The sequence below is a fragment of the Patella vulgata genome, chromosome 5 (assembly GCF_932274485.2).
Source record: "Patella vulgata chromosome 5, xgPatVulg1.2, whole genome shotgun sequence".
NCBI classification, from domain to species: Eukaryota; Metazoa; Mollusca; class Gastropoda; family Patellidae; genus Patella; species Patella vulgata.
Genome location: NC_065883.2, coordinates 5601848 through 5629767, shown reverse-complemented (window position 1 = coordinate 5629767; position 27920 = coordinate 5601848). Strand labels below are relative to the sequence as shown.

Sequence of the window (27920 nt, the reverse complement as noted above, 5' to 3'; positions counted from 1 at the left end):
TTTATATAGTTGTATGATATAAACATGTTCTGGATGTTTTTATATAGACGTATGATATAAACATGTTCTGGATGTTTTTATATATACTGAGCGCCATGGAAAACGCATCACTTAGTTTTTGGTATAACAAAATGATCCTGTAAACATATCTTATTTATTTTGCTTTTTATTGTGAACAATTTTCAAATGGGAACACATCAATAACAACACATTTGTACACTTATGGATGTTTAATCTGTAATCAAGGGTACAAAGTCAGAGGGGTCAAAACCAAAAGTACGACACAGATGTCAGTAGCGCGTGTGTCCTCCACGGGCCATCATCACGGTAGGCTACAGCATTAACGCGACCCCTGCAAATGTGTAGGGCGGTCCGGTGATGAAATGTGAAGCCTCCCCACACCATTACACTTCCCCCAACGGCCATCAGCGTGATAAAGATGAAAGCGACTCTCATCACTGAAGAGCACACTTTGCCAGTCTACTCTTCTCCATGTCTGGTGTCCTTGAGCCCATATCAAACGCCGCTGACGGTGATGATCCCTGAGGATAGCTCCAACATAAGGTCGTCGTGCACGGAGTCCTACTACTCTTAGACGACGTCTTACGGTGTTGGCACTTACTGGTCCTTGTCTTTCGACGACTGCCGCACATGTTTGAGTCGCTGGGCGGAATCTGTCACGCAGATGAGTGACCCGGATGTAGCGGTCTTGAGTCTGGGTTGTAACGCGTTGTGGACCAGGACGTTGACGGTCACGTGTTGATCCAGTAACTCGAACACGTTCCACCAACCTTACAGTAGTGGACTGATGACAATTGAAGTGTCTGGCAATAGCACGTGTAGACATGCCAGCTCTGGACATTCCCATGGCTTCATTCCGTTGATTTTCAGTATGTCTCTGCATCTCTAGCTTGATTCCTTCACACGTCCAACAACAAATTACTACAGATTGACGTTTCACAGTTCATGTACTGCACATTAAGTTGAAAACATGCTTTTAAAGGGCTCACACACAATGCTGCACGTGAATATTGGGTTTTTCATGTGCATCTCGTGCAATTGTTTTTTGTGCAGACGGGCCGATATTTTTTGCGTTTGGGAGCATTGTGTGAAACAATAGTTTATAGTATTGCATAATATTATACATACAAAACCACCTAGTAATAAAATATTTGGGGGAAAGAAAGTGATGCGTTTTCCATGGCGCTCAGTATAGTTGTATTATTTAAACATGTTCTGGATGTTTTTATATAGTCGTATTATATAAACATGTTCTGGATGTTTTTATATAGTTGTATTATTTAAACATGTTCTGGATGTTTTTATATAGTCGTATTATATAAACATTTTCTGGATGTTTTTATATAGTCGTATTATATAAACATGTTCTGGATGTTTTTATATAATTGTGTGATATAAACACATGTTTTATTTATCTTTCGTTCTTGCTTAGAATTACGAAGCAGTGCAGGAGTTATCAACAGTGTTGTTTGAATGTGTAACGCAAGAAAAGCCTGAAGCAATTTGTTCTCATTTTATTCTCGAACAGGTAATTATTGAAATATATTTAGTTGTATTTATTGTACTTTTGTCATCCCTGATCTTTTTGGGGTGTGGGGGGGGGGGACCAATGGTTTAATGCATGCACGTCAGGTCACAAGGTCTGTCGTTGAGTCTACGTGACAAGGAGTAGGGTCGCCTGTCCAACCTCGTGGGTTTTCTCTGGGTCCTCCGGTTTCATCCCACTGCTAAAGACCCCTATGCGCAAGCGAATTATTGAAATAAAATTAAACCATATGTTAGTCCTGAAATGACCTAGTTTGTGTCGAGTGGACGTTAAACCCCATTTCTCTCTCTCACTCTGTCATTGAGTCAAGTGGCATGGTTATGACTCCAAAAGGTTGTCTGTCAAACCGCCAAGGTTTTCTCCAGTTTCCACCCACTGCTATGAATTTGAACCATCTGTTAGTCCCGAAATGGTCTAGTTTGTGTCGAGTATTATTTACCTCAGATTAACAAGATATTTTTAGCATTGTCACAGGTTTTGGACGAGGTATTGCAAAGATTAATATCTCTGTAAAAGATGACTGCTTTACCATGTGACATCATATCACGCGGTCTCAATCATTGGCTTAATGGTGGTTGCATTGTTTACGTAAGACTTGGTGCCTTTTACTCATTTCACATACCCATTTACACTAAATTGGAAATTTACCCACATAGACTTGAAACACCATTATTTATTTTTCTAATGCTTACAAAATTTGTTCTAGAATTTAATTTACCGAAGGAAAAAAGTTAATATTTGGGGCTCATTAAGTCGCATCGATTTCATCTCTATCAGTGACTGTAGCGGACTAGCAAATATTCACTGCTGATCAGTGTGGTAAATCAACTGAAATGATGACAGACCTACTGATAATACATCATTTAAAAAAGTTGAAATAGCCTCAAACAAATAATAGAATAGTTATTTTTTCAAGGCTCTTTGAACTGTAGGGGTTTTCTTCTACTTGTTTGAACTGTGGCTATTTTGTCTATTTGTTTAATGAAAGTCAATTTAAAGTGATAATTTAAAACTGATTGATTTGGATCCTGAATTGTAATGTGCCTAGAGTAAAAGTCGTCCAGTAAGACGAAATCTGCTTTATTCTAGAAAGATAATCACTGTTTGATCTGATGTTTGATCTGAGAGAAAGAGAGAGAGAGAGAGATTAACCTCCACTTGACACAAACTAGCTCATTTCGGGACTAACACATGGTTTAATTTTATTTCAATAATTCGCTTGCGAGTATGGGTCTTTAGCAGTGGGAGGAAACCGGAGGACCCAGAGAAAACCCACGAGGTTGAACAGGCGACCCTACTTCTTGTCACGTACAACCGGGGATTCGAAACCACTGCAGTTGACTCAATGACAGGCCTTATGATACAGTGCGCACATGCTAACCATTCGGCCATCCCACTGCTAAAAAAAAACCTATGCGCAAGTGAATTATTAAAATAAAATCCAACCCTGTGTGAGTCCCAAAATGACCTAGTTTATGTCGAACGTTAAGCCCCATTTCTCCCTCTCTCTCACTTGCTTGATAATGATTAGAGAAGCCTAGTTGAAACGTCGCTCAGTAATAATCAGTAATTGCATTTCATAGAATTGTTACCTGTATATTCCTGTTCTATTACTAAATGCCATTGAAACAAAAGTTGCATTATGTAAGAACTGAATCTGCTTCTTGCGGGTCTTTTTTTACGGCTTCAAAGGTTATATATATTATTTTTTGATATTTATTTATTCTTGCGACAAGTTCATAAGTGGATATTAAGTGGATTAGCAGATCTGTGCCTTAGAATCGGTTAATAGAAAATTGAGACTTTATTTATTATCATAGTAATGACAAATGAAATGGGGTTTAACGTCCTACTGTTCTGCTCCTATGCTGGGCTAATGAAGATGGGCATACACCATACAGTGTGCTATGAGGGAAAATTTGCCCGGGCAGCGGCACTATCACCTACTCTTATATCGAATTCCAACTGCCAAGGGATCTTTTACGTTTTTCCGTATCATCTGAAGGACTAGACAGCTGTCCTTGTCAGGCCCTCCGTCCTGCATCCCTGACAAGGGGGAACCACGCCGGAAAATCTGAATGTACTTTCTCGGCCAATGCAGGGATCGAACATCCGACCTCCAGGCTAACTAGCCAGCGTCTTAACCACTTAGCCACGTGATCCCCCATAGGAATGACAAGTACACTATTCTTGTCAAATCTTCATTCATAACTTCACTTAAAATAAAGTAATTTGACTGAAATTTCGTTCTATATTTTTAAACTAATTATAGCGAGAACGGCCAGCTCTTTATCTAAATCTTATAAAATTAACAATCCATCTTAAAGAAATGTTTTGAATGAGAAATGCCATTATCCAGGCACACTTTCTCTCCCATAACAATACATGGCACGTGTTCGTCATCGTGATTCCTGTTGGTGCAGCAGCCAGCAGGACGTTAACCCCTCGTTTAATTTCATTACCAGAAGAGTTGGACGTTCATCCCCAGGTAATTTCACTCCGTCAACAGTCTTATTATACCAATGTATGTTCAGTTTTATCTTACGGTCAATTTTCTTGGTCTATGTATGTTTCACTAATCAACAGATACCGAAAATTCTGCAAGATCTTTTGAAAATCTTTGATTGGCAGTGTGAACAAGCTCAGGAGATATTATTTTGCTGTCGTCACAGGTCTAGTTGTGTAGTTTGCAAAAATTTAATGACTGCTCGTAACTATGGCTCAAATATTAAATACATGCACACGCAGGAAATAATTCTCTTGTAATACAATTACAGTGCATTACCAAGCGACGTTTCGACTAGGCTTCTGTATTTTTTTAATAATAAGCCGTAATAGTTTCCAGTGCAATTCCTGTGTGTCGATTCAACTTTATATCAACTTGTACCATTTTTAAATGAAGTTTTCCTGGAGGTCGGGTGTTCGATCCCTGCATTGGCCGAGAAAGTACATCCAGATTTTCCAGCGTGATTCCCCCTTGTCAGTGATGCTGGACGGAGGGCCCAACAAGGACAGCTGTCTAGTCCTTCGGATCGGACGAGAAACCAAGGTCCCGTGTACACATTGGAGTGCACGTAAAAGATCCCATGACAGTTGGAAGTCGATATAAGAGTAGGCCATAGTGCCGCTGTCCAGGCAAAATTTCCCTCATAGTACATTGTATGGTGTATGCCCATCTTCATTAGCCCAGTTCGGATCAGAACAGTAGGACGTTAAACTGCATTTCATTTTGAAATGAAGTTCAGGAATCTGTCTAAAAGAATAATATAAACTACTTTAAAGATGCCGGTCCAACCTCGTGGGTTTTCTCCAAGTCCTCCGGTTTCCTCCCACTGCTAAAGACCCCTACGTGCAAGCAAATTATTGAAATAAAATTTGACCATATATTAATCCCGAAATGACCTAGTTTGTGGACGTTAAACCTCATCTTTCTCTCTCTCTCTCTCTCTCTTTCTCTTAAAGTTGCCTGTGTAATTTAATGATATATTTCGATATACGTGTAGAACAACACATAAGCGCTCATTTCGTCACTCAAGGTGACAGTCTGTCTTTTAGCGATACCCTTGGATATTTGTCTTGTAGGCGCCCCATGGGAGTTTTTCCATTAATCTATTATTTTGTTATTAGAAATGACAACCCAATAACTGCAATTTACTGACACTCTTATATTTTTCTAGTAAGATCCAGGGCTGTCGGTAATTTTTCTTAATTGATTAGCAGCACTGCTAATCAAAAAGTCCAATTTTACCAAATTTGATTAGCAAATTTAAAAATTGATTAGCAGTTTTTCAGATTCAACATAAAACACCTAAATAACAAGATATTACTTTAATTCATAACAAATCATTAGATTTCATTCTTCTCTTTTTTTTTTAGCACTGCCACATGTAGTTGTGACAGTTTGTGAATATGATGTAGACTTTTGGTCAGGTCTTATGTCTGAAGCCAATTCTTGGCAATGGCCTCCAAAGCCCCATTCATTTTAAATTTTATTTCTTCGTTACGTTAGAAATCTTGGTTATAAAACAATTTCGTCTGCTTTTTATAGTGTATTACTATTTTTGTTCAATCGGACACACCTCAATTAACTAGACACACATGATATAAACAATAATATTTTACGTGAATTCTTACTCTGATTTATCATTTTACAATACGTTAACATGTATTTATTTTATTTACAATACGTGCGGGATACACTGGATTTATTTCTTTAAAAGTGAATACTGATGTAATTACTTGAAATTGACATGTCTCTCAACGTAAGTGGTACTACTTGATTCCCAATTTCCAGTTTAATAGTCCCTATTCATAGAGTTATGTCCCTGTATTATATAGTATAATAAATTGTGTCGAGAAGAAAATTTCACACAGAGAATTCAGTTTTGTTCATAAAAATTTATTTAACATTTTATATACGTTGAAAGTGTTGTGAAAGCCTTCTAGTCTTCAAAATTTGGATAATCTTTGTGTCAATATCCAAAATGACAGGCATATTAATGATTCGCAGTAAGATTTTAATTTTTGATTAGCAACGGACAAAATATGTATCGCAAATTGTCAGCAGCCCTGGTAAGATAAGTTATTTCTGCTTTCCACATATGTCAAATACACCATATCTAACCTATAAATATTTTTGTGGGAATGCATCTTTAACACATATTTGCTAGATGTCTGATAAAATCGAGATTGATTTATTAAAATTTATATATCTATTATAGATACAATCTTCAGGAAAATACTTTGATATATTCAATCAATGGCTTATTGTATTTATACGCAGGAATTAGTTTCATTCTCATTACAATATGTTTACGAGTAGATTGTTGATAACCTCATCAAGGTCATGGTCAACACTAACGTCAGGCCATATAAACAAAATATTCTGGTTCTCAAACAGTGCGTTATAAAAAGGGGGCATTGGATGGCCGAATAATAAAGTAATCAAACTTTAATAAAAGGGAGCAATTAGAAATGAAATGAAATTAAATGGAGTTTAATGTCCTACTGTTCTGCTGTGAACTGGGCATACGCCATGCAGTGTGCTTTGAGGGAAATATTGCCCAGACAGCGGCACTACGGCCTACTCTTATATCGAATTCCAACTGTCAAGGAATCTTTTACTGCACGCTAATGTGTTATTCTTCCTCTCTCTCTCTCTCTCATTCTCTCTTCTCTCTCCGCCTACCACACAACTTCTTGTGGTCCTTTTAGATAGATTGGATCATTTATGGATCATGGGGATCATGTGGGTAAGGCGCTGGCTCGCTAGCCTGGAGGTCGGGTGTTCGATCCCTGCATTGGCCGAGAAAGTTCATCTCGATTTTCCGGCGTGGTTTCCCCTTGTCAGTGATGCAGAACGGAGGGCCTGACAAGGACAGCTGCCTAGTCGTTCGGATGGGACGAAAAACCGAGGTCCCGTGTACACATTGGCGTGCACGTAAAAGATCCCTTGGCAGTTGGAATTCGATATAAGAGTAGGCCGTAGCGCCGCTGCCCGGGCAAAATTTCCCTCATAGCACACTGTATGGTGTATGCCCGTCGTCAATTAGCCCAGGTTAGGTGCAGAAGAGTAGGACGTTAAACCCCATTTCATTTCATTTCATTTATGGATCATATTTCCTCATTTTCCCAGTGATAAAGTTTCTCTCGTTCTCTCTCTCTTTCTCATCTCTACAGACCGATGCAGAGAATTGTTATTGTAATAATGTGAATGAATCTCCTCCTCCCAGCACCTTGGAGTATAATTTCAGTTACATCTTTCTCCCTCATTATCAGATGTAGATCGCAGGATAATTGTCAGCCATGAAAGAATGGACTTAGATTAAAGATTAAGCAGTCAAATCGATGGTCTCCATTTCCTGCTAATGTTAATTAAGTTAATTTACGATTGTCCAGTGCCATTGATTGTCAGTATAAGTGATCAAAGTTGGGTACATGGACTTGATAAATAAGTCAACTGGACACTTCTAAATTAGACCGAAAAAAACATCTAATAGAGTTATCTTCCTAAAATAAAAATGGGGGCATGGCCAATATCTGAGAACCAGAGGAGTGGTGAAAGGGGGTGGATGTCTGAATTGTTAGCGTGTGCGCATTGTATCATAAGGTCTGTCATTGAGTCAACTGGCTTGGTTTCATTTTCCTGGTTGTATTTTATAAGGAGTAGGGTCGCCTGTCCAACCTTGTATAGGTTTTCTCCAGGTCCCCCGGTTTCCTCCCACTGCTAAAGACCCATACGCGCAAGCAAATTATTGAAATAAAATTGAACCATATGTTAGTCCCGAAATGACCTAGTTTGTGTCAATACTATCATGGATGTTAAACCCCATTTCTTTCTCTCTCCCTCTGAGAACCAGAAAAATTTTATTATTTGGTCTGTATCAAAATATACAAAAAATGTTCACATTAAAAATAAATATGCTGTAGCATGGTGGTGAAGCATAGAGCTATCCTAAAGCCCTGTTTAGGTGCCCTTGCAGTCTGATGCGATTGTGTGCCAGCTGCATACAAACACCCATTTACAAATGAAGAGCCCTGGGGAAGAACGATCTAAGTCACTTTTTCAATGAACCCCAGTTAATGGCGCCATCTGGTAGCAAATTGTATAGGCTTTCTGTGGAACAATCAATTTTAGGTAAAAACGATTGGAGTCACATTGAACCAAGGCTCTTCTGAAATGGCCTCCCGGACAAATACGTCCATCGTACCCTTTATTTGACCTTAATTTGGTTGAAAAGTTGAAGTCAGTTGTACTGGTAATTATAATTCGTATTAAACATCATTTTGAAGTTGTAATAAACCTACTCGTTGTTCTGAAATGAAATGGGGTTTAACGTCCTACTCTTCTGCTCCTATACAGTGTGCTATGAGGGAAATTTTGCCCGGGCAGCGGCACTATCGCCTACTCTTATAGCGAATTCCAACTGCCAAGGGATCTTTTACGTGCATTCCAATGTATACACGGGACCTCGGTTCTGTTCGTGTCAAGCAAAGACAAAAATCTGACTTAGATCGTTCTTCCCCTGGACTCTTCAAATGGATTCTATCAGAATATACAACAAATGTTGCAGAAGCAAAAAACTATTGTATTAATATACTCAAAATGTTATTATTTCACGTCTGGTGGCATTAAAAATAAACATGCTCTGGCATGGTGGAGGGAGAGAGAGAAATGGGGTTTAACGTCCATTCGACACAAACTAGGCCATTTCGGGACTAACATATGGTTCAGTTTTATTTCAATAATTCGCTTGCGCGTAGGGGTCTTTAGCAGTGGGAGGAAACCAGAGGACCCGGAGAAAACCAACAAGGTTGGAAGGCATGGTGGTGAGCACAAAACTCAAAATACATAATAATAAATTTTCAATTTAATTTTTCAGTTAATTCACAGGTGTCACAACAGTTCCCATACAACAGGTGTAAGCCAGTTAAAACTGGTTCTAGCCTATTATACCAGTCGACTCCGGATTTCCAGAATGAACCCTGATACACCAGAATCTCTGTTAGAAATGGAGTTTTTACTTTGTCTAAAGGCCCATCTAGAAGACATTCTTGACGCGTGGCAAAAAGGTAAATTAGCCTAAGATGGCATTAGTTCATTTTAAACAATATTAATTATGATTGGATAAAGAAAATTCTACTTGTCAGTCTCCCCTGTTATATTGAGTCACGGTGGCTAGGTAGGTAAGACGCTGGCCCGCTAGTCTGGAGATCGGGTGTTTGATCCCTGCATTGGCCGAGAAGGTTCATCCAGATTTTCCAACATGGCTTCCCCTTGTCAGTTGTGCAGGACAGAGGGCCTGACAAGGATAGCTGTCTAGTCGTTTGGATGGTACGAAAAACCTAGGTCCCGTGTATACATCAACATGCTCGTTAAAGATCCCTTGACAGTTGGAATTCGATATAAGAGTAGGCCATAGTGCCGGTGCCCGGGCAAAATGTCCCTCATAGCACACTGTATGGCGTATGTCCGTCTGCATTAGCCCAGTTCGGAGCAGAACAGTAGGACGTTAAACCCCATTTCATTTCATCTAGTCGTTCGGATGGGATAAAAAAATTGAGGTCCCGTGTATATATCGGCATGTACGTTAAAGATCCCTTGGCAGTTGGAATTCGATATAATTCGGGTCCTACAGTTTCATCGCACTGCTAAAGAACCCTACGCGCAAGCGATTTAATGAAATAAAATTGAACCATGTGTTAGTCCCAAAATGACCTAACTTGTGTCGAGTGGCCTTTAAACCCCATCCATCAGTATTTATGGAACTGTAGGCAATCTCTCTCTCTCTCTCTCTTTCTCTCTCTTTCTCTCTCTCTTAAGTGACAGTGCTGAATCAATATTTATGGAACTGCAGGCAATCTCTCTCTCTCTCTCTCTCTCTCTCTCTCTCTTTCTCTCTCTCTCAAGTGACAGTGCTGAATCAATATTTATGGAACTGCAGGCAATCTGCTCAAATCTTGCTATGCCATTGTTAAGTAATACTAATTGAAATATAAGTCAAGGAGTCAGTGAAGAGTTCAATCACGTTCTGTATTATTTCGCTATCTTCCTGTTTACGTAAAGCACAATTAGAGTGCAAGAACCTTCTAATAATCACCAGTGCAAATATCATTATACTTTAACTCTTTTGTACAAGAGAGACATACAACTTGATTAACTGTATACTAGACACAAACTTCTTCATTTAAAGGAGCTAAATCACTAATATTTGGGACCTAGGAATGGGTAGCAACGCATACAATAATGTAATATGAATGTATATGAACTGATTTATATTCAATCGTTTCTATTTTTACTGTAATTTCAAATCAGTTTTGTTCGGCGAAATAAGCCAAATAGTATTTATTGCGCATGCTCTCCAAATAAGAATATGACGTCACCGTTTGACATGACTTGTGGAATATGTCTAGCCTCGTTCTTCGAGTCCCTTGTTACAAATGGCGCTGAAACGCATTAAGGTACATGATTCGTATACCAATGTTAAAATGTTTATTTTGTCTTAAATATTGGATATCAGAAGCCCATCTTTTCCAGGGAAGATCACAACATCAATGTTGATTTAAATTGACAAATAATTTGTGTTTTCAATGTTAAGACTTTGGATGATATTGAGTTAGAGACTTAGCTACTTTAAGTACCAAATAATGTTTTTTAGCAGGGGGAGGAAACGAAAAGACCCAAGTTTTTTGTATAAGAGAGAGAGAGAGAGAGAGAGAGAGAGAGAGTAATGGGGTTTAACGTCCACTCGACACAAACTAGGTCATTTCGGGACTAACATATGGTTTAATTTTATTTACATAATTCGCTTGCGCGTAGGGGTCTTTAGCAGTGGGAGGAAACCGGAGGACCCGGAGAAAACCCACGAGGTTGGACAGGCGACCCTACTCCTTGCCATGTACAACCGGGGATTTTCGAAACCACGCCAGTCGACTCAATGACAGACTTTATGATACAGCGCGCGCACGCTAACCATTCAGCCATCCAACCCCCCAGAGAGAGAGAGAGATAGAAATTAATTTAAACATACATTTATGCAAGAGCTAAATCTGCCTAGGTGTATTGAAGGACTTTAGGCCTGAAATAATACATAAATTACTAATTAGACATTTATTAACTTATCCAGACCATAATCAACTGTCGATGCCATCGCTAGCCTGCGATATTTAGCGGATTGGAATACATTTTGTGATGGATAATTTAATGTAAAAATAGATAAACGAAACGTTTTTATCGTGCCAACTTTAGTAAAGATGATGGCAGCTAGCCTAAAATTCAGAGTCTAACATCTCGGTTGAGAGTGTAGCAATTTGTCTGAAATTATCAGCATATTCTCTTTACATTATCTATTTTTTAACTATTATTGCAAAAACATCAGCTCTTTATCTAATCTCCTATAATGCTCGGGGGGTTGGATGGCTGAATGGTTAGCGTGCGCGCGCTGTATCATAAAGCCTGTTATTGAGTCGACTGGCGTGGTTTCGAATCCCCGGTTGTACGTGACAAGGAGTAGGGTCACCTGTCCAACCTCGTGGGTTTTCTCTGGGTCCTCCGGTTTCCTCCCACTGCTAAAGACCCCTACGCGCAAGCGAATTATGTAAATAAAATTAAACCATATGTTAGTCCCGAAATGACCTAGTTTGTGTCGAGTGAGAGTGGACGTTAAACCCCTCTCTTTTTCTCTCTCTCTCTCTCTCTCTCTCTCTCTCTCTCTCCTATAATGTTCCTTTAATGTATGCTCGACATAAACCAGGTGATTTCGGTATTGAATCATTCTCTAGAGTTTTTAGAAGTGGGAGGAAAACCAAAAATGACCTAGTTTGTGTTGAGTTCATCGTAAACCCCATTTATATATTTCGCTGGTCCCTTGGGTGGCTCCTCCCACTGCTAAAGACCCCTACGTGCAAGCGAATTATGAAAATAAAATTGAACCATGTGTTAGTCCTAGTATGTGTCGAGTAGACGTTTAACCCTATTTCTATATTTCTCTGGTCCCTTGGGTGGCCGACTGGTTACCGCGTGCGCGTTGGATCAGGTCTATCATTGAGTCAAGTTGCATGGATTCAATTCCCCACTTGTACGTGGCAAGGTGTCGCTTAGCCTGTCCAGCCTTGTGGGTTTTCTCCAGGTCCTCCAGTTTCCTCCCACTGCTAAAGACCCCTACATGCAAGTGAATTATTGATATAAAATTGAACCTGATAGGTTTGTCCCGAAATGAACTTTAAACCCCATCTCTCTCTCTCTCTCGAGTGGACGTTAAATTATTGAAATAAAATTGAACAATGTTAGTCCTGAAATGACCTAGTTTGTGTCATGTGGACCTTAAACCCTCTCTCTCTCTCTCTTTCTCTCTCTCCTAAATGACCTAATTTGAGTCACATTGTTTACACATTACTGGGGTATTAAATTATTATTATCACTGGCCATTGATCTCATCCCTAGTTCTAATTCTGAAATTATAAGGCAAGAAGACCTTTAACAACCATACTATTTTAGCATATAACTGAAACAAAATAAACATGCTTTGATATTTTTTTCTTTATAAGGAAGCTTTTGTCACATCTGTTGCTATTGCGATAAGACAAACAACATTTTTAATTCTTCTTCTTCACATTTTTATGAATTAAATCCAGTTTTTGTCATGTCGCCTCCCACTTGAGGTTGACTGATCAAATATGGATTGTTACGGCATGAATTTATTTTTAAATCTCGGGATGATGTTATTGTTTTATAAAGTATTATGAAGACGTGATCTGTTGTTTAGTAGAAAAATTGAGACTCGATCTGTCATTTAGTAGAAAAATTGATTTGTTCGAAGTCACGTAATCGTATTGGTGATTTCCGGTTATTGCACCTCTGTTTGCAGTTAAAGTGGGTTTGATACACTTGTAGTTCTTGAATCTGTTTTTATTTTCAAGGGCTGTTCTTTAGATTGGATTGGTTTCTGTTCCCCACAACTGACGGGGTTTCGATTCCTCGGTTGTACGTGACAAAGTATAGGGTTGCCAGTTCAACCTCACTGGTTTTCTCCTTCAGCTTAAGACCTCTACGTTCAAGCATAGAACTAGAATACTAACGGGAACGCCCACCGTGTGACGTCACTACCTTATGTGACGGCGGGCCTCTGACGCTGATATCGGGCACAGCTTACTTCCGGTTTCTGCTCGCACTAACAAAATGCCTGGCGCGAATTGTGTTTTGTTCGGATGTTCCGCCTGCAATAAAAGAAATCGGGGTTGATCATTCTATCGCTTACCCAAAAACAACATAGAGTGGAGAGAGAATCATTACGTATCATACAGTCTACCAGATCAGACCCGATAAATGACAAGACCTTGACAATATGTTCAAGACACGTTGAGCCGGATTATTTCGTTGAAAAAGTAAGTGAAAACTCAAATCAAAAGAAATTAATTATGTAGATTCTAGTTGGCAGTCCACCCTGACAACCTACAATGAAGTTAAGTTAAACCCATACTAGCTGAATGTCTGTATTTTCATGTTTGCCCGTTAGATTTTACCCTTTCTCTCATCAAAGTTGTATGCATATAGGTTTGTTTACATTAGTGCCGTAGCTAGGCCTAGTCTACTTGCAATTTGTTATGAAATTGACGAATACTTCACCCGATGAGTGTGTGACAGCATGACGATTCTCTCTCAACAATCTTCTTTTACTTTAATTTTATGAATTACTAATTATTATTTTTTTTTAAAGGTCAAAGTTTTAACTGAGCAGCTCCATAAAAATTAAAATTGTATATTTATTTATGACTGACCTTGACCTGTCAAATCCTTTTACTTTTAAATTCCGAAATAATCTTGTTCCCGGTATGAATAATCAACAAGCATGGAAAAAAAATTAATTATATCTGAACCTTTTGTTTTGTATGTAGGAACCTTTTTATTTTGATTTTATGAATATTTCAGATGTTTACAAAAATTCTGGGTCCACATATCGAAGATTAAAAGAAGGGTTAGGGAGACTATCAACCTTAATTCTTCTACAGAAAAGCGTAACAACAAAGAAATTGAATCCAAGGAAGTCACCGGTAACTTAAATTTCTGTTAACTTAATTATGAATATGAACATTCGATGTTTCCTTATAAAAGATCAGTATATGAACATTTAATTCATCAATATTAAACAGACATTATGCAAGAGCTAAATCTGTCAATTGCAGGTCTTTCTTTAGGCCTGGAATGTTATCTAAATTATTAATTAGACATTAATTAACTTATCCAGACCATAATCAACGCTCGATGGCATCGCTAGCCTGTGATATATACTGAATTAGAGCCCAGTCTGCTACTTCTGATTAAATCAAAAAATCAATAATCGAGACCATGGTTTTTTTTTATCGTACCGACTATAGTAATGCTGATCGAGGCTAGGCCCAAAATTTAATCATTAAATACTTGGTTCAGGGTGGATGAATTTGACTGAAATTTTCAGCAAATTCCCTTTACATTATCTATTTTTTAACTATTATAATGAGAACTGCTAGCTCTTTCTGTAATCTCCCATAATTTTATTTATAAATACTTGTATGAATATCCGATTCTTCTTTATATTTACTTTTGTAATTTTTTCGATTTTATTCAGAAACCGAGAAAATTATGAATACATGTATCAGAATCCAATTCTTCTTGTTTTAATTGAATTTTATGAATTTGTCTATTTTATTCAGAGTCCAAGGAAAACCGAGGAAACTCAATGTTTACATATGAACGAAGTAACCTTTCAGATGTTGCAGAAATCATTTTTATGTCAAATGTCTGCTTTGTGGCTATGTCAGTCTTCAAGTGATTATATCTATCTGTTTAAAACTGAAGATAAAAGTGTAACATACCATTTAACCATTGACAAGGACTTGAATTGTGAAGTACAATATAATAATTTTTGTTTCCTGTTCAAATTAAAGTTACATCTATAGATTTACTTATAAGAACTGTTGAGAATATGAAGATATGTGGGGGCATAACATCAAAACATTTACAGTCTTATTCTCAATGTCAGCCTACAACTGTAAGATATATCAGACAGGTTGATATTTTCATGAACACAAATAAGTCAACATAGAAATTACGAAAGCTGTGTACTTGGTTCTGTATGTAATAGTTTTGTTGAGGACACTCAAAAAGAAATTTGTTTAAGTTGTCGACAGATTAACAGAGATTTACAGAGAAAGTAAATAGTAATAATAATAGTTTATTTCACATATATGGCTACATAGCACATTGCATATTCAGATTTTGATTGACAATATATAATTCAAAGAATCAATATTTACATACTTGTAAATGTAATTTACAATTCAAAAATAGCTTAGCAATAATATATAGTTGCCATATAAACGAGCAAACAGTGATAGAATATAATCATGTGGTATGAATTTGATTAAAATGTAGATTTTACTCCATTTTGATTTATTTCTTCCAACTGACTCGACTCCACATAGATTTGAGGTCAAATGAGAAGTTATAGAGTTAAACTGTGATCAGTGATGTCAGGTATTTTATTTACAGCACTTTGCTGCAAGCATTTCACACAATGAAAGTAACAAAAACACAGATTATACAGATAATTTCACACAACAAAATAGAAAGTGTATAATTAAACTAAACATTTCCTGGCTCTATTGGAATTAATATCAATATTGGAAGTATAAAAATATAAATGTGATTGAATCTAGGATTAAATCTAGAACTTAATCAGCAGTGTTCTACAGATTTTTTATTTCTTGTTATTACTGTATTGTAGTTAATAAGTAATGAAAAGAAAACAAGGCCCCAAGTTCACAAAGCATTCTCAGTCTTAAGTTAAGGTTTTACTCAAAATTGTTTGTCTTATTTTAACTCAAATATAGCACTTTACTAACTATTGTTGTTTTAATGTAAATATATCAATAAGAAACTGTGCAAAGTTTTGTGTTTCTGGATCAAAGATATTTCTCAAAAACAGTGATTGAAGGTTGAGCAAATTCTTAAGTCTGGGAATGCTTTGTGAACTTGGGGCCAGGTTGATAATAGTAAACAAAATATATCGAGACGCAATGAAATAGCACCTCTGAGATGACGTGGCATAACTTTGCACCTTCCACAAAACCTAGCTTTTTAAAAGCTGCATCATATACCCCACGTGTGTACCAGAAAAATCAACATACTGATTCTGTTGGGTTTAATTTTTTTGATTGAGAATTGTTCGGGGTGCGTTTACGCAATCTTCAAAACATTCTCACATGTTATCATCGTAATATGATGTTGTTACATCCTTAATTGCAAGATTAAAGCAAATCTTTAAAACAAAATTGAGCTGAAAAGTACTAAGTAGGGCGTTAAACCTGGATTCATTTCAAACAAGATTTACATTCATCCATTTATAAAAGTGATGTATTTTTTTTATTGCATCTCAGTATAAAATATTAACAATGATAACAAAATTTATATAAATTTTATACAGGTGCACAACTTGTAATGTGTGAGCTTTATAAATGTATTAAATTATTCTTAAATATACATTATGTAAGATTTTGATAAAGAGCTAGCCATTCTTGCTATAATAGTTCGAAGATAAAAAATGTAAAATGACTAATTTGAAAATTTCATTCAAATTACTCTATTGCGAGCGAAGATATTAGCCTTTGAAGGCTATTTTAGAATATTTCAATTAATTGATGATACAAATTTCATCTTAACACACCTTATATAAACAATTCAACATAATGCTTTGAAACGTCTAACGTAAACCTTTTCAAATGAAACTTCGATTTAAAAATATTTTCGAACCCTCTGGACAAGTAAAATAGGATGTAATGGATAATTTACACAACAGGTGGGACACTTAAACATCTAGTACTTAGATAGAGATATTATTTATTTTCTGGAGCTTTCAAGCCAGCAAGAGTGTTATTGTCCCTTTAAAGTAAATATTATACAAAATAAAAGAAACTGTTCCAAAGCAATTTGGGATCACGTGGCTAAGTGGGTAAGACGCTGGCTCGCTAGCCTGGAGGTCGGGTGTTCGATCCCTGCATTGGCCGAGATTTTCCGGCGTGGTTCCCCCTTTTCAGTGATGCAGTACGGAGGGCCTGACAAGGACAGCTGTCTTATCCTTCGGATGATACGAAAACCCGAGGTCACCTGTATACATTGGAATGCACGTAAAAGATCCCGTGGCAGTTGGAATTCGATATAAGAATAGGTGATAGAGCCGCTGCCCGGGCAAAATTTCCCTTAAATCACACCTTATGGCGTATGCCCGTCTTCATTAGCCCAGCATAGGAGCAGAACAGTAGGACGTTAAACCCCATTTCATTTCATTTCCAAAGCAATTTGATCGTTTGAGAAGAAAAAAAATATATAGACATGGTCGAGACTATAATGAGTTTCATAACTTGCCCATTTGCTACGAACACTATGTGACTATATGCATGTATGTTGTATATGTAGAAAACTTACGGATGCTACTGGAACGACAGGTTGAGATGTCTCAAACAAATCTTTAGCAAAGAAAAGCTGTAGTAAAGAATACACATTTTTTTTTTATAAACAATATTTTTATTCAAGATGTCTGAATGGGATTGGGGAACAGGCTTAGCCTATGTAAAACCCCTTGTTATAAACAAGAAAAGGGCACTGGGAAACCAGCCAAAACTGGCACGGACATGCCAAAGGCTAACAACAATATACACAAAACAATAAATAAAAAAAATAAAATGTGAATGTCATCATAATTTATTAATAATAATTTTATAATATGTAGTAGAAAATGATACACAAACGTGTGTTCGGATAATTTAATGTCCGAAAATAAATGGTTTATACTCCCGATGGTATGTTATATAACTAATTTAAAAAAAACTCATTAAAATTATGAATAACTTACATCTATTACACCGTCAAGTTCTTGAAATTCCAGGACGTCGTACGCTTCTGCCATGTTGACATACGGCCGGAAGTTACTTGTGCCTTATTGACTTCGCGCATGCGATGTACAACATAATTATGTCATCACCGTTATACGTCACCGAGTGGGCGTTCCCGTTAGTGTTCTAGTTCTATGGTTCAAGCGAATTATAAAAATAAAACTGAAGCATATGTTAGTCCTGAAATGACCTAGTTTGTGTCAATGGATCAATCTCTCTCTCCCTCTCTCTCTCTCTCTCTCTCTGTTGGGTGATAAGCATTTTTGACTTAGTGAGTTTTTTTGTCTGGTCAAAACTTAGGAACACATAACTCTGCTTCTAATTGATGCAGATTGTTTGAACTTGTCTAGATGCTCGGTAGACAACTCTTATTGTTGTTATGATATTTTTTAAATGTTATATTTATCGGTAATATGGTGAATTCATAATTGTTAATCCATAGTGAAAATATATTTGAATTGTTTATGTTTATAGATAATTTATATTTGAATTGTTTATATTTATAGATGATTTATATTTGAATTATTTATAGATGATTTATATTTGAATTGTTTATATTTATAGATGATTTATATTTGGATTGTTAATATTTATAGAAAATATATTTGAATTGTTTATATTTATAGATAATAATGTATTTGAATTGTTTAGATTTATAGATAATATGGTGAATATGTATTTGAATTGTTTAGATTTATAGATAATATGGTGAATATATATTTGAATTGTTTATATTTATAGATAATATGTTGACTATATATTTGAATTGTTTATATTTATAGGAAATATGGAACTAATAGTAAACTATATACAGGGTAATATTATAAAAGGTGAAGATATTGGTAACCTCTCGTCATTTTTAACCTGGTTTGATTTTCCTACACCGAGTCAGTTTAAATCTTTATCCTGGAAAAGTAAGCTTAAATGATTCTTATTTTGCACACGGAGAACTATCGCCTTCGAGGCTAGATCTCTGTCCTGAATAACCACCATATCCCCAAATTAGTATACTATTTTGTAATGCGGTTCTATTCCTTTTCACATCTGTCATACACTCACAGACTATTTATTCATTGTCATTGAGTCAACTGGCGTGGTTTTGATTCCCTGGTTGTACATGACAAGGAGTAGGGTCGCCTGTCCAACCTTGTGGGTTTTTCCTTCCAGGGCCTCTGGTTTCTTCCAAGAGGATCGCCTGTCCAATCTCGTGGGTTTTCTCTGGGTCCTCTGGTTTCTTCGCACTGCTGAAGACCTGTACGCGCAAGCGAATTATTGAAATAAATTGAACCATATGTTAGTCCCAAAAGTTTGTGTGTGTGTCTCTCTATCTCTATTCATTGTCAATTTTATTAAATGGCAGTGGAATAAATACTTTGATTAAAGTTGCAATTGCAAATTTTCAAGTTATATTTTTAAAACGTATTAAAATAAAGCCTTAAAATAGATGGTATCCATAAACAGTCCTACCTTGTTAAAGAATAATCCTATTAATCCTATAATTCGCTATTATTGCCAGCTGAGAAATTGGCAAAAATATCATTTTTAACTTCAAATTCCAACGTTCGAAAATGGCTGCCCCATGTTGTCAATAGCAAAACAGGGGAGGTAATTGTGTTATTATTTCCTGTGTCATAGATTTTTAAGGGTGGGAAATAATGCCCATGATTGTATAATAGTGATTTGATAACCTATTGAGCAAAAGACATAGAAATAATTATGTTTTGACTTTTCAAAATTCCCAGAGAACTAGGTTAAGTTAAGTTTAGTATTACCGAAATTGAATTAAAAAAGAAAAAAAAAACCTGGGATTTCTCCTTTAAAAGAGCTGTGTTCGATCCCTGTATTGGCTGAGAAAGTTCATCAGGATTTTCCGGCATGGTTTCCCCCTTGTCAGTGATGCAGGACGGAAGGCCTGACAAGGACAGCTGTCTAGTCTTTCGGATGATGAGAAAAACTGAGGACCTCTGTAAACATTGGTGTGCACTTAAAAGATCCCTTGACAGTTGGAATTCAATATAACAGTAGGTCATAGTGCTGCTGCCTGGGCAAAAATTCCCTCATAGCACTCTGTATGGCATATGCCCGTATTTATTAACCAAATCGGAGCCGAACAGTAGTACATTTAACCCAATTTCGTTTTATTTTCTAGCGGTTCCATACAACTGACTATAAATTAAATCAATAAAAATCAGTGCTGCTATGCTTAAATTAATTTTGTTATTTTTTTTTTATTTACAGAACCAGTTACATTACCTGTATTATGTCGAGATCTAAAAGGTGTAAGCGTTACCACGACGATGAGAATATTATCAGCTTTACAAGTGACAAGTTGATAATGAATTATTACGTCAATCGAATAAAACAATGACAGTGCTATAGAAAACATAAAATCTCATGACAATTATAGTTTGAAAATGCACAGTGCATATCTCAAAAACTCAAATATCAGTGCTTCCCACTAGACTGTTAAAAGGTGAAATGGATTCAAATAAATGAATTGACATTTTGGCGTGAAGAATGTCAGAAAAAAAGTGCTGAATCTGATTATCATGATATTGTTTAAGTTGTATGTTATTTTTGTACTTTAGGACTTGTAATACACAGGGCTGTCATTTCACAATTTTGACTGGCTGGCTGTCGATTTGGACTGACTGGCTGTCAATTTGACTGGTTGACGGTCAATTTAGACTGGTTGGCTTTCCATTTGACTGGCTGGCTTTCCATTTGACTGGTTGGCTGTCAATTGGACTGGTTGACTGTCAATTGGACTGGCTGACTGTCAATTTGGACTGACTGACTGTCAATTTGACTGGTTGATGGTCAATTTGACTGGTTGATGGTCAATTTGACTGGTTAACGGTCAATTTAGACTGGCTAGTTGACAATTTGACTGACTAGCTCTTAATTTGACTGGCTGGCTAGATTGACTGTCAGTTTGGCTGGCTGCCAATTTTGACTGGTTGACTGTCCATTTAGACTGGTTGGCTGTCAATTTGACTGTCAGTTTAGACTAGCTGGTTGTCAATTTAAATGGCTGGCCATCAATTTGATTGGCTGGAGAATTTACCTTTCTGTCAATTTGGACTGACTGACTGTCAATTTAGACTGGCTGACTGTCAATTTAGACCGGCTAGTTGTCAATTTAGACCGGCTGGTTGTCAATTTAGACTGGCTGGTTGTCTATTTGACTGGCTGGCCGTCAATTTGATAGGCTGGAGAATTTACCTTTCAGTCAATTTACACAACCTTAAAACAAAAATTACAGTTAAATTTATGGTTTTATATGTAAAAAAAAAGGTAACCCTTGCCAATACAATTGATATTTTCTCTTTCGTTTCATAAAATCCATTTAAATCTCCGTCATCCAATGTTCCAGAGAGTTGATTAGGGGCTCGTCATGTGGATAAATGTCAAAATAATAATTTATATAACATTTAAACCAAAAGAAAGATTTGCACATTTAGCTTTTACATAATGCATCTTTAATATCAGAATCATACATTGGTTTTATGCTAGACTAGATATATTATTAATAATTTTGGTTTTTTTTCGAGTCAATCTGATTAAAACAAAGATCCTATTTCGTTTCGATTTTATAGTTCAAAATTTCGTTTTACTTGTCTTTACTACCCTAGGATCTGGAAGAGTTGTTACCATTGACGTGTTCCGAATGGTGTGAGGAATTATCCAATGAAACATTCTGTTATGGCGTTTATGTTTTGCACGGAACTGTGGGTAATCCACTATTAAACACAATGCTGATTGGTTAATCAAATATCTGATGTCATAGGGTCAAAAGCCGCTTGTATGACCTCTGACGCGACTTATCGCTAAAACCGGTCAGATCTTCATGTAGTGTAGGCCATCGAAAGTATAAAAAAACGAAAACGAAACGGAATATAGATCTGTATTTTAATCAGATTGGTTTCGAGTTGGTTAAGGATTGTTTTTTTAAGGTTGTTCTATGGTTGAAATAATTCATTCCACTTGATTTGTATGACTGACATTCGGTCACATGATATGACATCCAGACGGGAGCTTGCTGCACACAGTCTGATACAGTCTATCCAAAAATGACAAAACTGACCAAGAAAGACAAATACTGATCACCGAATATGATTAACACAGAGAGAGAGAGAGAGAGAGAGAGAGAGAGAGAGAGAGTTTAGATCCAGTCACAAATGGTTAGTGTGTGCGCGTTGTATCATAAGGTCTGTCATTGAGTCAACTGGTGTGGTTTTGATTCCCCAGTTGTATGTGACAAGGATTAGGGTCGCCTGTCTAGCCTCATAGGTTTTCTCCGGGTCCTCCGGTGTCCTTCCGCTGCTAAAGACCCCTACGCGCTAGCAAATTATTGAAATAAAATTAAACAATGTTAGTCCCAAAATGACCTAGTTTGTGTTAAATGGACATTAAACCCTCTCTCTCTCTCTCATATTAGCCCAGTCAGCGCATTTTTGGTCATTTTTTCAGGTCATGTCCTATAAAATCATGTTTATCTTGTAGGTATTATATGTAAATATTATATTGTTATGCTTTACAGCAATAAAACTAACAATTGTATCAAACCAGGCTGAGTTGTTTTTATATCCAGGAACCACGGTTACTCCTTAAGAGTTAGAAATCGGGTGTTGACTAAAAGAATTCGTCAGGAATTCTACTTGTCATCTGTGCAAAGCAAGGGACAATGTGTAGTCCTTCGGATGGTATGGAAAACCAAGGTCATATTTACACATTGGTGTGCACATAAAAGAACCCTTGGCAGTTGAAATTTGATACTAGAGTAGGCCTTAGTTCTGCTGTAAGGGCAAAATTTCCCTCATAGCACACTGTATGGCATAAGCCCATCTTCATTAACCCAGTTCGGAGCACAACAGTAGGACTTTAAACCCCACTTCATTATGTCATTTTGAAGAGAGACTTATCAAGCGGTGTGGGATTAACCATGGTTGGGACCCTGGGGCCTTGTGCATGCGGGGGCCCCAACCTAACACAAGTGACCTAGACTTAGTCAGTACTATTCCACACAGATGAATGTAACTAAATCAAACCTAATTTAAAGTCAGTCAGTGATAAATAATGGGGAGAGGATCACAACGTTTACAATCCCTGCAATAATCCACATTCTAGCCCGACACAAGGGAAGAGACATTGATATTGAAAGGATCATAACGTTTAAAATCCCCGCAAAATTCTCCATCCTGGCCTCCTCCGGTTTCCTCCCACTGCTAAAGACCCCTACGCACAAGCAAATTATTGAAATAAAATTAAAACCATACGTTAGTCCCGAAATGACCTAGTTTGTGTCGAGTGGACGTTAAACCCCATTTCTCTCTCTCCATCCTGGCCTGGCGCGATTTAAATGCGTTTTGTTCGAACCAAAACCTGAAATATCATAAGTAATGTAGTCTATACAGAAACTAAAACTTGAATATAAATGAGTTCAACATTACCTTGATTCCACCTCCTAGTAGCACAACAAGTTGTAACCAAAACATTCCCGCTAGAGAGGATTTTATACGTTTTCTTGATACACTTTTCCTGCTAAATAAACAAAACAGTGAAACACAGATATACAGGGCCGTAACTAGCTCATAGCAACGGAGGGTGGGGTGGGGGGTTCTCAGGGGTGCTGTAAAATTGATGAACAATGTAATGTATATCTATTGTTTTTATGGTCGACAATTTTTTCAAAGTACGACGCCGGATTACACTGAATTCTTGGATGTTAACCACGGGCCCAACATGGATTGAAGGGGCCTCGATGCCCAGAACTTTGAAAATCCGGTGGAAGGCCTCCACTGCCCCCATAACTGTCACTTACAGATCCTTATACCACGCAACTGCGATTTGATTAATCCATTAACTCTGCTTAAAACTTGTCATTCAGGTCCAGCGTTAACAAGCTTTATCATTATTAATAAAGCTAATTAGATATACTGCCAGTCTGAACAAGAACTTATTTTTTCTATTCTATGTTTTTACCCTATTTCCTTTTTTTTTGATATTACGCCTCGATGTGTAATCATTTTGATTAAATGAACCTGTCCATAATATTATATTATAATTTATTGGACGTTAAATTTGTAATAAACAATAACATGAATTCAATTCACCATATTAATATAAATGGATCATAGTCTGTGTCGAAATTATATTTACCGTGACACGACCTCGGTTTTTCACCCCATTCGATGTAAGAGTAGGCCATAGTGCCGCTGTCAGGGCTTAATTTCCCTCATAGCACACTGTATGGCGTACGCCCGTCTTCATTAACCCAGTTCGGAGCAGAACAGTAGGACGTTAAACTTCATTTCATTTCACGACAGACATTGAGTGTTCTAGTAGACAAATATAACAGTAAGTGATATGAAATTGAATAGGCCATTTATTATCAATAAACGACAGGAAAATAAAATATATGTAATAACAATAATGTAACAAAAATAGACTAGAACACAAAAATACCACATTGGAAATGATTATTATGAATTTAAATATACTAATTACCTAAATACATTTTTATTTAAGGATATATTATGGGAGATTAGATAAAGAGTTGGCAGTTCTCACTAAAATAGTTAAAAACTAGATAATGTAAAGGGAATTTGCTGAAAGTTTAGTCAAATTGATCTACTCTGAACCGAGAATTTGGCGATTGAATTTTGGGCTTAGCCTCGATCATCATTTCTAAAATCGGTACCATAAAGAACATAGTCTCGATTATCCATTTTTTAAATTTAATTATCAATGAGCGTTAAACAGCAGATAGGGTTCTAATCCAGTAAGTATCGCAGGCAAGCGATGACATCGAGAGTTGATTATGGTCTGGATATGTTAATTAATGTCTTAGATAACATTTCGGGCCTAAAGAGAGACCTGCAGTAGGCAGTTTTAGCTCTTGCATAATGTATGTTTAAAGAGAGAGAGAGAGATGGGGTTTAACGTCCACTCGACACAAACTAGGTCATTTCGGGACTAACATATGGTTTATTTTTTATTTCAATATTTCGCTTGCGCGTAGGGGTCTTTAGCAATGTGAGGAAACTAATGTATGTTTAATAAAGATGAGGTGTAGTACTATGGGCCCAATCTGTTTCACAGAGAATTACGAGTCTAGTAGTAATATCTCTGTCAAAGATGATTGCCTTAACACGTGCTGTCACAGCACGCGGCGTCAATCATTGGCTGAATGGCGCGTGCATTGTTTACATAAGACGTTACTGCTTCGGAGAGAATGCTGCCTTTTAGTCATTTTAATACCCATTTACACTAAATAGGAAATAATTTTTACCTACAAATTCCGTCGAACGCTTTTATAATATTTTTCCAATACAAGAAAGTCAAAACGTAATTATTTCTATGTCTTTTGCTCAATAGGTTGTCAACTCACAATTATACGATCATAGGTGTCATTCTCACACTTAAAACTCATTTACACACGAAATAATAACACAATTACCCCCCAATTACCTCCCTTGTTTTCTATTCTCCACCATGGAGTAGCTTTTTTCAAACGTTTGAAAATGAAGAGGAAAATGATATTTTTGCCAATTTCTCATCTGGCAATAGTGAATTATAGGATTATTCTTTAACAAGGTAGGACTATTTATGGATACCATCTATTTTCAGGCTTTATTTTAATAAATTTTAAAAATTTGCAATTTCCGCTTTAATTTGTCGCAGGAAAAAAGTTAATATTTCTGGCTCATTAAGTCGCATCGATGTCATCCTTATCAGTGATTGTAGTAGCGGCCTAGCGAAAATTCACTGCTGATCAGTGTGCCATGGGCCTTCTGTCAGACGTGGAGAGCGGGCGTCGCAAAACCGATCGCCACATCCTACGTATGATCCATGCATCTTTTCTTACTACATATATTAGTAGCCTTGTGATCGTTTAAAAATCTGTCTCTAGCTGCCTTTACTTCCCCTTCACGTTGTGTATTTACTTCTTACTGTTTTCTAAAGACGTTTGTCTTCTCAGTAGTTAAAATAATGCAACAGTTCATTTTTACATTTTATATATCATAGCTGCTTACATGTACATAATATGGTACAATGCATTCTCTCTCCCTCTCAAACCTCATCCAGTCAGGCTCGCTCGGCGAGTCTGCTGATAGAAATTGCTACATCTTTAACCTTCTGGAATCAAGCTGCTGTCCAGGAACTCAGATCGTAATGTCTCCGGAATCTAATGAAAATCCGTCTTAAAAGTTTACCATGATCTTTGTTATAGGACTCATGGATATCACGCACAGAATAAGCTACTCATGACCATGAACCTGTACAATTACTGATTATGATTGATTACTTTAGCCAAATGATGTAATTAGTAAATTTCCAAGCACGCGTAATCTCGTATTTTATTGACACATGTTTTGGCGCTATAACACTTTTTATGTGTCAACCCGTCACTTATTCTCTAACTTGATTTAAGTAAAAATATGTGAATCTACTAACTTGCCAGAGATATTAATTAATACAATATAATGCTATCATTACTTATAAGAGCACAAATTCTAGCAATATTAATACAGAAGGCGGATGAAAATAAAAGTTAAAAACAATTGAATTGGTCCTAAACATCAAGGACGACAATCAACAGGAAATTATAATATGAAACACAATCTACAACTCGTGTTATTTACTTACATCAATTATAAACATCAATTACTTAGTTATAAGAACATGACATCTTCGCTGCCATCTTGGAATTGTGATGTCATACCAAAAAAGTCGATCGATTGATGCGCATTTGTCCAAAGAAAAAGCATGCATGTTTGTTGAAACTCGAATAGGCAGAGTCGTCACTTTTTTCTTAAAACTGTTTCCGGCGTGGATCCCCCTTGTCAGTTAAGCTGGACAAAGGGCCTGAAAAGGACAGCTGTCTAGTCGTAAGGATGGGACGAAAAACTGAGGCCCCATGTACACATTGGCGTGCACGTAAAAGATCCCTTGACAGTTGGAATTCGATATAAGAGTAGACCGTAGTGCCGCTGTCCGGGCAAAATTTCCCTCATAGCACACTGTATGGCGTATGCCCGTCTTCATTAGCCCAGTTCGGAGCAAAACAGTAGGACGTTAAACCCATTTCATTTTTTGTTAAAACTGTCGGCACAAGAAGAACCATAATACTAATATTACCAAATGTATACATGTATGTAACCAGATTTATTAGATCAACCCAATTTCAATCAGGTTAGATAACAGAGATTGACAGCCATTGTGGATTGGGCCATCCATCATTTGAAAATATATATATAGAGAGAGAGGGGGTTTAACGTCCACTCGACACAAACTAGGACATTTCGGGACTAACACATGGTTCAATTTTATTTCTATAATTCCCTTGCGCCTAGGGGTCTTTAGTAGTGGGATGACCCGGAAAATAACGAGGTTGGACAGGCGATCCTACTCCTTGTCACGTACAACCGGGGGATCGAAACCACACCAGTTGACTCAATGACAGACCTTATGATACAGCGCGCACGTGCTAACCATTCGGTCACCCAACCGCGCACCCCCCCCCCCCACCCATTTGATAAGAATTAATAATTAACTCATAAAACTTTGTAGAGTCTCTTTATTTACAAATTACAATAACACACTATATAAAACATAAACTTATAAGTGAAATAAACACCGAGCAAGAATCTCCTATTTATATGCTGATTGGAACACATGCAAGCCATAGAATGAATGAATCCAGCGAAGGAAGAATAAGTCATTTTTAATAGAAGCTAGAGGGTCAATTCCAGGAACCCTAATGAGGAGTAGTTGGACGTTAAACCGCACCCCATTTCATTTCCAAAACCCCAATGTCCTTAATGTATTTGGGAAGACCCATAATCAAGTTTAACAAGCACACTGATGATAAACCCCTGCTAAATGAGTGCGTCTAATACACAGTAGGTGTTCCCTAGATTCA

General features: G+C 37.0%; 1 protein-coding gene and 2 long non-coding RNA genes across 3 annotated transcripts in view; 2 read left to right on the top strand and 1 right to left on the bottom strand.

The window, feature by feature from the left end:
• Nucleotides 1-22554, top strand: part of LOC126822112 (anaphase-promoting complex subunit 1) — a 122174-nt gene extending 99620 nt beyond the window's left edge. The window contains exons 49-52 of the mRNA XM_050550861.2: nucleotides 1454-1549; nucleotides 8950-9139; nucleotides 18775-18906; nucleotides 20231-22554. Coding sequence (XP_050406818.2) covers nucleotides 1454-1549; nucleotides 8950-9139; nucleotides 18775-18906; nucleotides 20231-20325 — 513 coding nt within the window. The 3' untranslated portion in view covers nucleotides 20326-22554. The remainder of the gene's footprint in view (nucleotides 1-1453; nucleotides 1550-8949; nucleotides 9140-18774; nucleotides 18907-20230) is intronic.
• On the bottom strand, nucleotides 13131-18133 carry LOC126822167 (uncharacterized). Its single transcript, XR_007680701.1, has 3 exons — nucleotides 17953-18133; nucleotides 17526-17582; nucleotides 13131-13282 (listed from the first exon to the last, which is right to left on the bottom strand). It is a non-coding gene; the product is annotated as an uncharacterized LOC126822167 (long non-coding RNA).
• LOC126822155 (uncharacterized) lies at nucleotides 13221-15144 on the top strand. Its single transcript, XR_007680687.2, has 3 exons — nucleotides 13221-13450; nucleotides 13995-14116; nucleotides 14756-15144. It is a non-coding gene; the product is annotated as an uncharacterized LOC126822155 (long non-coding RNA).
• Nucleotides 22555-27920: the final 5366 nt, after the last annotated feature.